Genomic DNA, 14,427 nt, shown 5'->3' with positions numbered 1-14,427 from the left:
CTCAAATCTTTTTTATAATAGTTGATTGATTTGATTTACAATTGAGACAACTTTAGACTAACAGCAGCAAACTGTTTTTCTCTCTCCAAGTTAACTGTTTTTTTTACCATCAACTAATATAGTTAACCAATTTGTCCATGTAACGTTTGATCAATAGTCGCATGTCAAAGAAAAAATTTTAAACAATTTTTTAATTTTCGCATAAATGTCATGTGATAATACATGGTTGGTGATTAAAATATGTAATTTTTTAATTAAAATTAAAAATATATTAATAAAATTTATTTTTATGATTTTTTGAAAAATGAAAAAAAAAATCGAGAACCAAAAAACGGAGGAAGAGGAAATGCAGTTCTCCATTCTCGTCTTTCTTCTTGATTTAAAAAAATAAATAAATAAAGAGTATTTTAATAATATTTAAAAAATTAATAATTTTAAGGTTGTCATTTAGCATTTATGTGAAAATTGAAAATTTATTTAAAATTTTGTATTTGGTGTGCATATGATCTTATTTTATTGGTCACGAATCACATATATAAATTGATTGAAGGTGTTAATTAATGACTCAAAATATTACCCAATTTGAACATTTACGTATCAATTTATACATTTTATATTTCTAAGTATTAATTTATACATTTTTTTCAAAGTTAAGATACAAAAACTAGCATTAACCCAATGGAGCATAAGCTATAAATAGATAGAGTTGATTTGAGATGTTGTTTCTGCCTGCCCAGCTGCTAATGGTAATCTACTATTTTCAGATATTGATTACAAAACCTCCTTATGGAAGGGGAGATAAGGATACTCAAAACAGGTTGGCAGTCTTCCATGCTTCGCCATGTTCGCAGGAAAACTAGTTGTACTGCTGACTGAGTTGCTAAGATGACTCGACAGAGGAAATATCCTGTTCATTGGGTTTTATGCATGTCCTCTAAACTTTTGGATTTGTTATCTTTATAATGTTTCGATGAGTGGGTTGTAATTATGCAAGAACAAAAAAAAAAATCTATACTATTTCAGGTAACACTCAGGACAAAATTATGCTTGTAGAAAAGCTACAAAATGAACCTCAAATACACATGGATCTGTTGGAGTCCTGCCGGCCCAACTCTTAAACACACGTTTCTATCTCAGAAGGCCACAGCAGTTTTGAAGGACATTTGCTTATCTGTAGCCTGTAGAGGAGCCAAACGCTACTCTAACGGCTATCTGCGCTTTCTCAGACAAAGTCTTTTTTTCTGACTGAACATCTCTTTCTTTTTTTATCCTTCACTCTCTTGCTTTTTCCTAGGCCTCCAGGAAACCAAACAAAAGCTATAATAGATCACATGAAAGTCCCTGACTGCCCCACCAACCATATCTTATATACGACTTTTTTATTCCTTAAATATAATTTCTTCATCTTATTTGATTCTCTATCGCGAATCACTTTATCATATCGTCATTTGTTTCCTTTTCTTTCTTTTTATCTTTTACCATCCACAAAGTAGAAGTGTACTAAAAAAAGTATTATTCCATCACAGCCATAGTTTTAATCTCCCCAACACACACCGAAACAAAACCCAACCTTTCACGACAATCTCATCAGCCACTGCTTTGTTTCAAGTCCCTATATGTCATTTTTGTTAACCCACCTCATCTTCTTAAGGACTGATCAAAGATCCAATCTTTCTCTCCTTGACCCTTTTTTAACAAGGCAGCCATTGTTGAATAGACTTGGAAATAACATATCAGGCTCATGAAGAACCATCTGACAGCGATGCTGAATATGGGTCTTCTTCCTTTCTACTTCCTCTTTCTTCTCCTTTCCATTTCCAGTAAGCTCTCTCTCAAAGCCCAAACAGAACAGTCATTTTTGCTTACTTTTTTGGATGTTTTAATGTATTTCCATTTGATTTGTTTTCTTTGCAGGTGGTGAGATCTCAAATCAAGTGGGAATAAACTACGGTCAGCTAGGGAACAATCTACCATCACCGAAAGAATCAGTTAAGCTAATCCAATCCCTCGGAGCCAAACGTGTCAAAATCTACGATGCAAATCCTCACATCCTTAACGCTCTCAGAGACACAAATCTTCAAGTCTCGATCATGGTCCCAAACCAACTCATAACCAATATCTCCACCAATCAAAAACTAGCTGATTCCTGGGTCGAATCCAACGTTGTCCCTTTTTACCCCAAAACGAAAATCCGATACCTCCTCGTCGGCAACGAAGTCATCAGCAGTTCCCCTAACGAAACCTGGTACAACATCGTACCAGCCATGCGTAAAATTAAAAAAGCCTTAAAAACCCATAGGCTCCACAAAATCAAAGTTAGTACCTCCATGGCAATGGATGTACTGGAATCGTCATTTCCTCCTTCGAACGGCACGTTCCGATCTGACATCGCCGTCCCGATTGTTAAACCGATGTTACAGTTTTTAAACCGAACCAAATCCTTCTATTTCCTCGATGTTTACACTTATTTCCCTTGGTCCACCAACCCCAAAAACATTAACCTCGATTATGCGCTTTTCGAATCCCAAACCATAAAATACACCGACCCGGCATCCAATTTAACCTATACCAATTTGTTTGACCAGATGGTTGACGCAGTTGTTTTCGCAATGAAAAAACTCGGGTACCTGGATGTTCGGATCTGGATTGCGGAAACGGGTTGGCCCAATGCCGGCGATATCGACCAAATCGGAGCCAACATTTACAATGCCGCTACTTACAACAGAAATGTTATCAAGAGATTAACTGCCAAGCCTGCAATCGGCACTCCGGCCCGTCCCGGATGGGTTCTCCCCTCTTTCATATTTGCTCTTTATAATGAGAACCAGAAACCGGGTCCCGGAACTGAGCGACATTTCGGGTTGTTGTATCCTAACGGGTCCTACGTGTACGGGATCGATTTGAGTGGAGAGACCCCGGATTCGGATTTCGAGCCGTTGCCGAAGCCTGATAATAATGAGCCGTATAAGGGGAAGATTTGGTGCGTGGCGGCTAGAGGAGTTAATGCGAGCGAATTGGCTTCTGCATTGTCGTATGCGTGTTCGCAGGGGAATAAAACTTGTGACCCGATTCAACCCGGCAAGAAATGCTTCAAACCCGATTCGTTGGTTTGGCACGCGAGTTACGCGTTTAGTTCTTATTGGTCTCAGCTTAGAAATACTGGTGCGACCTGTTATTTTAACGGCTTGGCTACTCAGACGACTAAGGATCCAAGTAAGTTTATTTTCTTAATTTCAAGTTTTTTTTATGGTCTAAAATTGTATTTTGTTTGATTTAGATTTAATCATTTTTGTATTTATGTTTATTTATTTTGTATTAAATATAATATAAAAATATTATATTATAATTTTTATTTATATCAAATATATATTTTGTTTTTATTAAATTTTTTTTTAATTTTTCATATCTATTTAGAATTATCAAATTTGATATAAATGTAAATATGTAAAATTTAAAAAATAGAGTGAACGAAGTACAGTTTGTGTTTGAGATTTGTCAAGCTTTTATTTGTTTTTTAATTTGTATGTATTCTATTTTTTGTTTTTCAGGTTTTGGACACTGTAAGTTTCCAAGTGTGACTCTTTGAAGTTTGAAGAAGCCTTACTCAGATTTGAGGAAGTCCTGTCGTACAGTGATTTGGGTTCCCCTTTTATTCATTTATATCGAAGAGAATGTGAGATAGTAATACAAAAAACCTCTCTAATTCAATCCTGATTTGGTCTTTTGCAATTTCATGATCAGTAAAATGGGCCAAATCACTTTGTTGCAATTTTAATTGTTATTTAATCTTAATCATTTTTATTTGTTAATGTTAGCTTTAGTCAATAAAGTACATATTATTTGTTGAAATTTATTGTTTGATGTGCTTTGTTGAGAAAGCTTCATTTCATCAACGGCTAATTGTTGTTCTTTATTTTTATGAGATGACATGGGTCTGATGCCAACGGTTAGACAAGGTGGGGCAACAACTTTCAACCTTTAAGCTTTTGGCAATCTTAGGCTTTTTCATTTTTTTATAGGAAGGCTTTGGCCTTTTGGGTATCTCATTTCTCCTACAGAAGCTGCTTGTAGGTGTAGATAGTAGCAGTACTGCTAGTGCTGGATTGATGGGGCCTGGCCAGCCTTTATTCCCTTTCCGAAAGCGACTCTCCTTAGAGCCCAGTCATGAGTCATCTTCACCCCATTCTCACCAGTCACACTCAGAGCCCTCTACTGAGAATTAATTTCTGCACCGTCCTTTGTCCTATTCCCATTTCCTTTGTATGATAGGACGCTAGAAATAGGATTAGGGCTAGCAAACCGATTCTTACTCGTCAAACTGTAATCCGATTCGATTTTATGAAATTAATTATTTTTAAAAATTTTAAATTTTGAATGAGATTAAATTATATATTTTTAAAAAAATTAAAATTGAATTTTATATAAACTCATTTTGTTTCGATTTAATATATATTATTTTTTATTTAATTTTATATTTATATATTTATTTTAAAAATAATATTTTATATTAAAAATTATATTAAATAATATTTTATATTAAAAATTTTAATATTTTTTAATTTTAAATTAATTCAAATCGATTATAAATTTAAATATATATAAATTAAATCAAATTTAAATTTAAAAATAATATTTTAATATTAAATTAAATTTAAATATTAAATTTATATAATCCAATCGAATTCAACACAAATAAAAAATTACTTTGATCCGATTTATTACCATTCATAAGTAAAAAGAACAATGATTGATTGGAAAAGGCTAAATTTTTTCACACTCGTACGAGATTTTCCATAGCATAAGCAGTCATGATCGATCATTTTTTTAATTAGATTCTCTGCCTCCTTTCAAGCCTCTCCATTTGTTTATACAGCCACTAAGAGAGCGGAGTTCAAAGAAACCATACAAATTTACTTCAAAATAATTGATATCATGAGTTTTAATTATGATTTGCATGCTCTGCTAAAGTCATCCCCCAACTCCAAAAGATCCAACACATCATTACATCATAAAAACTTTTTAGCAAAATGTGATTACTAAACAGTACTGTTACCAAACTGCAGTAATGAAAGTGTGACCTAAAAGCAACTTCAGGATTGAAATGACATGTCCAATTGTGAGGAACCTTACTTGGGTTGGGTGTTAATTCAGCTAAAATATAAAAAGGGCCATGACATGTACAATGTGGATGCAACGTGGATGCCATGTGGTCTCTAGTCAGAGTAAGCTGGTTGGACAGATTATTCTTTCTTTTTAATATCTTTTTCTCTGCACCTTTTCCTGCGTTCGCCTTTCTTTCGGCCTTTTTTACTTTTAAAAAGGGCCAGGCCATCCAGGATCCAAGGCCGAAACCTTAGTTCATGATTGGCCATGTCTTAAAGTTTATTTAAATTTAATAAATTACTTGAATTCAATGATAATTAAATGAAATTTTATGATCATCCATAAACTCAGATTTAATAAATTAATTCTGCATTTTTTACGGGTAAATCATCCGTAATCTTTCTGGTTAATATGCATTTGGAGTTCCGTCGATCGAGAAGGGGGCACTGGTCTTGTTGCTTGATGTTACAGTCGGGGTTCAGAACCTCATCAATAACGGCAAGTGCCGGCCATTGCCTATTCTTATCTCCGGATTTTGCTTGCACTGGCCGTTATTTATTGGCATCAAAAATAGGGAATGACATTCAGCTTCCATATTTATGGACCCTGCCTCTGGAAAATTATGTTAGTTGAATTGGAGGATCATGTATAATTATATAATACCTGAGCTCAAAAAACGCAAGTAGTAAATGAAACCTTGATTGTTTTAAAATTTTGTAGTCAATCTATGCCTTTTATCAAACACGTTACTGCTGCTGCATTATTATTTTACAAAGAGCTGCAGCCTTTAATCTGAGACAGATTGCACCACATTTATCAGTTTATTCCTGACTGTCATCGCCTCTTCGGCATCTATGGTATTTTAAGCAACCACGATTGCAGCGGTTAGCGTGCTGGGAAGGGCTGTTTTTATCAGGATGGCACCCGGGATGTGGACCTCCAGGCCTTTGGCAGGGTCAAAGACCCCTGCGTTGATGGGCATCCCAAATGCATCCACTTGGTTCACGACCCAAGCAAAATGACCAAGCCTCCATGATGGAGAATACAATGACTAATCAATACAGGCGATTAGATTTTTAGTTTTTTTTTTTTTTCACGTTTAGCGACGTTTGTCAAAACGCTTGTAAGAGTCTTACCTATTTTGTATTAGGAAAAAATAGTAACCTTTTAAAAAATATATTATTAATTTAGTAATATTTTTATTATAAAATATCGTTAAATTTAACGATTTTTATAATAAAAAATATCACTAAATTTAACGACGTTTATAATAGAAAGTGCAATTACATTTTAACATTTAATAGTATTTTTAGGCACAAACCTTACTAAATTAAAAATTTTATTTTTTAAAATTTTTTTAATATTGGTTATTATCATTAAATAAAAATATTAAAAGAAATAAAAACGAACTTAAATTCATAAACTGAATATTATAAATACATAATTTATTCTAATATGGATGGAATACAAAATTTAATACATGTAATAACATTAATTATTTTAGTACATTAACTAAAAATCTAATAAGAACATAGATAACATCAACTAAGAATTTATGCGAATTTTAATTGAGTATTCATACATCTAGAAACTTCTAGTGTAATAGAGAAAAATTAAGTATGTGGCAAATACTTTATTTTGAAGTATTCACAAATGACTATATATGTCTTATTTTTATTTTCTTTCTTCTGTTGTTGATGATTTTCATCCATAACGAATCCTTCTAAGCAAGATTAAGTCGTTTCATCAAACACCATAATCTGAAAAAATAAATAAAACAAATGTTAAAATGAGATGAAAAAAAACATAATAAACTATTTCATAATGGTTTTCTAAGGATATCTTAAATGAATCAACAAATTCATGTTAACAAATAACAATTTTTTAGTAATTTCAAAAGTATTCTGTTGAAAAAAAAATTAAACTTAAAATTTCATTCATGTTTGTAACTAAATTCAACGTTCAATTTCAAGTTTTTAAGGGAAAACCTTTTTTTTTTCACTTTTCTATTTTATCTTGAATTTTTCTCACAAACCAAATAAAACCAAACTCAAAATTACAATAATAAAATAAATTGATAAAAAAAAAAAGGGCCAAACACTGAAAATTGCTAATGTTAAAATGGAGCTTACCAATGAAACTTGAACAGCCGCAGAAGCGCAACAAATTAAACAAAAAGTTTAAAGATTTGACCAAATCAATTAAATAATAAAATTAGGAATTTGACCTAAAATACAAGAAAGTTAACTAAAAATTTGCAAAAACAAAAAGAAAGAAAATGGAAATTGACCATAAAATGACTAAAACTTAGGCAAAAAAAAAAAAAAAAAAACGACCCAAAATGAGCATAAATGGAAGAAATGAGTGGGAAAAAGAAAAGTAGAAAAGGGAATCTCACGAGTTTGAAATTTTAAAAAAATTTAACAGCGAGAAAGTGTGATTATTAAAGGTATTTTTGGTTAAAAATACTTTCAATAATTTCTTCAAATTGGAAAAGATTATTCAAAGCGTTTTTGACTAAAAACACCTTTAACAATCCCTTCATTTTTTTTTTAGATTATTCAAAATAATTTTTTACCAAAAAATGCATAGAATAATTCATTACAAAAATTTGAATGAAATTATTTAAAGCATTTTTAGCTAAAAGCGTTTTTAATAATCCCTTCCAAAATTTTTTTGAAATATTCAAGTGTTTTTAACCAAAAAAACATTGAATAATCCTTTTTTATTTTTTTTTGAAGATTATTCAAAGTATTGAATAATCTTTTTAATTAAATATCAAAGTATATAGTGACGTTTAAGTTAACAAATATCATAAAAATTTATTTTTAGTGACATTTTTAAATCAAAATACTACTATAGAAGAATTTGGTGACGTTTTATAAAACAAAGGTTACGAACCTTATAAAAACACGAAACATTATGACGTTTATTTAAAAATGTTACTAAAAAATAGCCACTAAATCTCTATTTTTATGTAGTAAATCTTCATCTTTATTAAAATGGTTGTAGGGATATTGGGATATCACGTATACATTGGTTTTGAGTGAGATTCAAATTTAGAAAACGGCTTAAATTGCCGGATATTGTTTTGCCTTTTTTTGGGTTACAAGATTTGAATCCAAGCTTGGTATTGCTAAAAAAAAAAAATTCAAAAACAAATCATTTAAATTTAAATATTTAAACTTTTTTTACTACAGATTTCATAAAAGGCATAATGATAAAATTAACCCACGAATTATGCAAAATGTTTTTATATTAATCCCTTATCTTTAGATGATTTTTGAAGTATCTGTATTCGAACTCAATTATTTATCAAAATATTTGAATCCAATAATTATTCAAATATTTTTAATTTTTACTATCCGAACAATATTCATATAATATAAAAATGGTTATTAATTATCCAAACTTATCAAATATTTTATTTCTTAAGTCAAAGTTTGACTTTAAATATATATTATAAAAATATTTAAATTAATAAATTAAGATTAACTCATAAAAAATAAATTATAATTAAGATATTTAATGAATTAATTTAATCAACTATTATATTAATAATATATATTTTGTAAATAAAATATATAATATAAAAAATATATTTTTTATAATCGGATTCAAATAATGAGTATCCTAACATTACTATCCAAACTTTACTTGAATTCGAACGATAATTTTACCATCTGAATCCTATCCAATTTAATTATAAGATATTTTAATTCTATTTAATTGGGTCAAATAATTTCGGATACTCGTTTATAGGCTACCTATATCCTCACTACTTTTATATTGATCACTTGAGCACTCTCTCTTTAATTTTTAAGAAATTCATAATCTTTGAAAGAAGTTCAAAGTATCCTGGAATGATCCAGTGCAAAACAGAAAATTCATAACGCGGCTCGATTAGCTTGGGAAAATATTTTTCAATCCTTATTTCCACTTTTATGCTAGCTATAATCAATAAAATAAGATAAATGAGTTTAAAAACTCCTTTTCTTTTACTTTATGAAATTTAGGGTAATTGTTTTACTTCATATTAATATTATAAATGATTATTAAATTATAACAAAATATGTAATTTAATATTTAAATTTTAAAAAATTTATAATTTAATATTTAAATTATAAAATTATTAATTAACATAACATTTAAATAATTATTTATCCATCATATTTTATCATTTAAAATTAATTATATTAAAAATAAATATCACATTAATTAATAAATTTATAATTTAAATATAAATTTAAAATTGACATTAAATATCTTATAATAATATAAATATTATTTATTATATTAATCATTTTTTTTTTATCGATAGAATAGATGTCATGTCATTTATTGATTATACCTTTTATGCGTGTCGTCAACCACTTAGCATGTAAGGTCTGTGAAACTGTTGGTTTTAATAAACCATAATTTACGCAAAAATTTATGCAACTACTTAAAAAATATATGATAAATCTAAAATTTAAATATTAATATTTATAATTTTTCTCTCATTCTTAAATTCATCTTTTGGTATGAAAAAAATAAAAATCCTAAAACTTAGGCCCAGCGAAGTAGGTTGGACCTTGAAAGACAAGCCCCAAGTTCATCATAGGTACATAAAACATTAGATAATCATTGTCATGTTCAGTAATGGACCGTCGATAATTCACATATATAATAGTAATAAAAAAGTGAGCTGGCCAAGTGATTAAACTTATCGGTTAAGGTGCAATATTTTATCCTTTCAATTTAAAAAAAAATAATTGGTCACAGAGAGCAATGATTGGAGGACAAGATTACTATAATAACCTAACCGTACTTATCAAAACCTCCGGCTTTTTTCAATTAGTGTAACACAGAGGCGTCAAACTCAATCAATACGAAACTCAAATACTATGGGTGCCTTTGGTTTGGTTTGCTGTCCATTTTGTCCCCTCTTTTCTCTGCCTTCATTCTTCTTATCCCATCCCCAAAATTTCAGTCATTGCCTTCTTTATCTTTCCTTCTATCGCTACTTTCCATAAATCAGTTTATTCGAACGAGACGATAATATAATATAATAATAATAAAATTTTAAATTTAATAAAAAAAATTACATTTAATAATACAAACCTTAATAAAATAAATTTTATATTTCATGAATATATAACACAAAATAAACAAATACACAAATATATATAATGCCAAATCAATTTGAACCTATTATATGCTCATAAGTCATAGGGATAATAATAGTTTTGTTTGAGTAAAATTTGATTTAATTTTTTTAAATGTTATATAATATTATAAAAATTTAAAATTTAATTTAAATTTAAATTTAAATTTTATTTTATTTAAATCAAATCGAATAAAATTTTATTTATTTATTTTATTAATTTTTATATATTATTTTAATATAAAATTTTAATATATTTAAGTAATTTTTAATATAAATTTATTATTTTTTATAAAAATTTAAAATATATATAAAAATTAAAAATATATATAAAATTAGATTCGATTTAATTTTTTTAATTTTTTATCTTTTAATTTAAAATATAATTTAAACTTAATATATATTTAATATTTAAAATTGATTTTAATCAAATAAAAATTAAATCAATTTAACTGAATCAAATATTATAATTTCAAATATATTTTTGAATTTTATGATTTTTTTTCTCAACTTACCATGACCCACAAAACTGATTTTTTTTTCTTTTGCCTCTTTTCTCTTTTGGGACCTTATTGAGTTATCGGTCATTGTTCTTCTAATAACAAAGATCTGCTCAAATCCGGGCCCATTTGCCACCAATCATTTTCTCAACGTGGCAAGTTGTACAAACATTGACATCCAGCTCAAGTAGCCATAACAATTTCTCATCTTTTTTTATTGTTTATCTAAAAAAAGTTTGGTGTTCAGTCCAAAAAAGCCATCAAAACCCTATCCAAAGGAGATCTTTTTAAGCAAGGCTAACAGCCATAAAACCATAAACCTTACCTCCTCTTTTCTTCTCCTACAAAAAAAAGATCTCCCATAATTTCAGCGGATTCCATCTGGGGTTCTCCTTCGCAGTTAATGGACCATAGTCTCTCCCTCCACAAAGCCTCTTTTGTCTCGTCTTTTTTACCATCCGCGGTAAAAAACTCCCAGGGGCCCTACGTCTTTACCCCTCGGAATTTACCTTCCAACTTTACTTCTTCGCACCGGAGACGACTTACGACTGGCTTTTCTTCTACTGCTTTCAGTAATCGGAAGGAACCATCGGTCAAAGCCAGCGCCGGGGCTAGCCACTGCGACTTTAGCAGCTTGAACGCGCCTCTTGAGCCAAGGTCTGCTCCGGGGAAGTTATTAAGCAGCGTTCTTCAGAACCAACGACAGTTCTTTCACTTCGCCGCCGCCGATGAACTTAAACGGCTAGCCTGTGATCGTGACGCCGCCGTCGCTCGTATGTCTCTCAGCTTGAATTCTGATGAAGCTTGTCTTCACAGGTTTGTATTACAGTTGGGTTTCTTTATTATACTAAAAAAATTCTTAACTTTTATTTGTTCTTTGAAGGGGTTATTTTAGGTTGATAAGTTGTGACTAGGGAAGTTTTAATTTTTGCTGGTTAGTATTGGAATGTTTGTTTTGTGGAATTCATCTTTGATTTAGCAATGACGCCAATTGATTTCAATTTTTATTCAAATCCCTTGGACATTGGAATGTCAAGCCAAGAATGTTTTGAATTGAATTGAACTCTAATTATATGGTAGTATGCTTGTTTAATTATTTGTAGTCTTGGTCTGCTAAATGAGATCCATCAGATGAAGAGTCTTTTTTGATTGATGGGTTCCTTTGGTTACTTACAATCTGAGAAGAAAGTCATGAAAATTGCATGGACTTCAAGGTCATTAATGATGGATCATTCATGATATGAATAGTTCGGTATGAACAAGGGTCAGATATTTCAGTCTCATGTATGGCTTTGTGCTTTATAGATGTTATTGTTCCTAATGCCTTGAAGATTGACTGATTCTAAGACTATGGTAAGCCTTTTGAATAAGAAAGTTGTTTGACCATAATTTTTCTAGAGTCAGTGGTATTACCAAAGTTATTTGGCTTTGCAACACATCTATTTGGGCATTTGTGAAATCCATTGAATATGCATCAATTCTTTTATTTAATTATTTTACAGTCACGTTTATTTTGGGTATCCTTTATGTCTATCAACTTCTCTTTCATAATATACTATTAAAGAATCCATCTATATTATCTTTCCACAATACAGTATCTGAGGATATGTTCCTACTTAAATATTTCCCAGCTGATGCTCCAGTTGTAGTGAAGCCTACTTGGTAAAGATGAAGCATTGCCACGTCTTAGTGAGGCTGAAAGTCATATGATGTGAAAATCACAAACAGTGGGCTCATCTTTGCCAAGGCTACAGCTAGCGATTATGCTTTCTTCATTCTGTTATTATTCTCAAGGCTGAACACATTAACTATTGAAGCTTATTATTCAGTTCTTTCCCTCTTTACATTAATTGTGGTCATTATATTTCACTTGTAATTTTAAGCTATGAAAAGCTTGGGAAACTTATTGATATTTATAAACAGATAAGAACCACTCATTCCTTAAGAGTCTCACAAAGGCAACCTGCTAATGGGTTTTATCAAGTTTTATGTTCCCTTCGGTCTAATGCAACTAAATCATGTCTGGTAATAGAATGGAAGTACGTAAAAGCTTTGGTTACATGCTTATTGGATACTTGTTCCCCAATAGATGCTTATTGGATACTTCTTCCCCTGTTCTATTGCCAATTTCATCTTTCTTCTGATAAATATGTAATTAGTAATTGGTATGCAAGTAATCTTTCTTTTTTTTTCAGTTCATGCTGTGATCATAGGTTAACTTGTTAGTTTGTGGAACTCTTCTGTTGGTTTGGATTAGAAATGATGTTTATTGTATTTTATGTTTTATGGTGATATCAATTAGACTTTCTGGCATATTGTGCTGAAAGGGAGCTCTCCAAATCCCTCGCTTGACATGTTTTACGATGCACCCAGGTGATGGTTGTAATGGTATTAACCACCAATGAAGTAGGTGTTATTTTAGCTGGCAATATTATCATTCTAATAAATGAGCTGCCATTGGAATACCTCAAAATTTGTATGTTGGTTACTTTGACTCTGTAGATGTTTAATATCACATTCTCTTAATTTTTTTTTCCTTTTTTGACCTAATTAGATTTTCCTAAATGCCAGAAGGATTGCTCAAGTGAAAGAGCACGACTGCCAAGCTGCTGTGGAAGATGTTATTTATATGTTAATCTTCTACAAATTCTCCGAAATCAGAGTACCATTGGTTCCAAGGCTCTCCAGGTGCATTTACAATGATAGACTTGAGATATGGCCTTCAAAAGACTGGGAGCTAGAGTCCATCCATAGCATTGAGGTTTTGGAGATGGTTAAGGAACATGTCAGTACTGTTATTGGCTTGAGAGCAAACTCCAGTGTTACAGACAACTGGGCTACTACAAAGATCCAACGGCTCCAACTAGGCCGAGTTTATGCAGCCTCCATCTTGTATGGTTATTTTCTCAAGTCTGCATCCTCTAGACACAAACTGGAAAGATGCCTAACTTTGGCTCATGAAGAGCGTCTGAATCATAGGAACTCCCTTCAGTTTCCAGATCTGTTACCTTGTGGATTTAAGAGTCTCATATTTGGTCATGTTAGTGACATGCAATCTGTTTCATTGGGTAAAGGACCAGTTAGACAGGAAAAGAATCTTGAAGAACTAAGGTGTTATGTGATGGGATTTGACCCTGAGACGTTGCAGAGGTGTGCCAAGCTGAAATCCAAAGAGGCTGTCAGTTTGATCGAGAAGCACAGCCGTGCACTCTTCGGAGATGAGCAGACAGGTATGCTGGAGACTGATGAGGTGATTCTGACTTCTTTTTCAAGCCTTAAGAGGTTAGTTTTGGAAGCTGTTGCCTTTGGTTCTTTTCTTTGGGAGATAGAAGAATATGTTGACACCGTATATAAGCTGAAGGACAACTGACTGGGGAGGAGGGGAAGTTATAGCAGTTGAGTAAAGTCTCTTTGTACAGAGGAGTTATATTTTCTACTTCGTTTCTTTGGTCTGCAAGCACTCAGCAATTCGCATTGTACAGTATAAGTTGGTATCATTAAATAATGTACAGTATAAAACTTTTCTACCGTCTCTAGTTGCAGTGGTTGAGCAATCATCGTTATGTGTAACATTTTGTAATTAGTACATCAATGAGATCATTCTACTTGCTTTCTACGCGTTTGATGACAAAATATGAGAGTTAAGCGAACCAGTTGTAGTTAATGTTCCTGCTCAAC

At 31.1% G+C, this 14,427-nt stretch overlaps 2 protein-coding genes across 2 annotated transcripts; both read left to right on the top strand.

Annotated features, from left to right (window-relative positions):
* The first annotated feature begins 1,264 nt into the window (after positions 1-1,264).
* On the top strand, positions 1,265-3,849 carry LOC111314436 (putative glucan endo-1,3-beta-glucosidase A6). The gene is made up of 3 exons (XM_022915807.2): positions 1,265-1,820; positions 1,915-3,213; positions 3,549-3,849. Exons 1-3 carry the CDS (start codon positions 1,742-1,744, stop codon positions 3,584-3,586), a joined length of 1,416 nt encoding a protein of 471 aa, XP_022771542.2. The 5' UTR covers positions 1,265-1,741; the 3' UTR covers positions 3,587-3,849.
* A 7,146-nt stretch (positions 3,850-10,995) lies between these two features.
* LOC111314432 (UV-B-induced protein At3g17800, chloroplastic) lies at positions 10,996-14,382 on the top strand. The gene is made up of 2 exons (XM_022915799.2): positions 10,996-11,565; positions 13,321-14,382. The coding sequence occupies exons 1-2, from the start codon at positions 11,153-11,155 to the stop codon at positions 14,117-14,119; spliced, it is 1,212 nt and encodes a 403-aa protein (XP_022771534.2). The 5' UTR covers positions 10,996-11,152; the 3' UTR covers positions 14,120-14,382.
* The last annotated feature ends 45 nt before the right edge of the window (positions 14,383-14,427 follow it).

The sequence above is a fragment of the Durio zibethinus genome, chromosome 23 (genome assembly GCF_047325235.1).
Source record: "Durio zibethinus cultivar Kanyao isolate XHJ-2024 chromosome 23, ASM4732523v1, whole genome shotgun sequence".
In the NCBI taxonomy this organism is placed as follows: Eukaryota; Viridiplantae; Streptophyta; class Magnoliopsida; order Malvales; family Malvaceae; genus Durio; species Durio zibethinus.
This window is presented reverse-complemented; position numbering and strand designations above follow the sequence as displayed.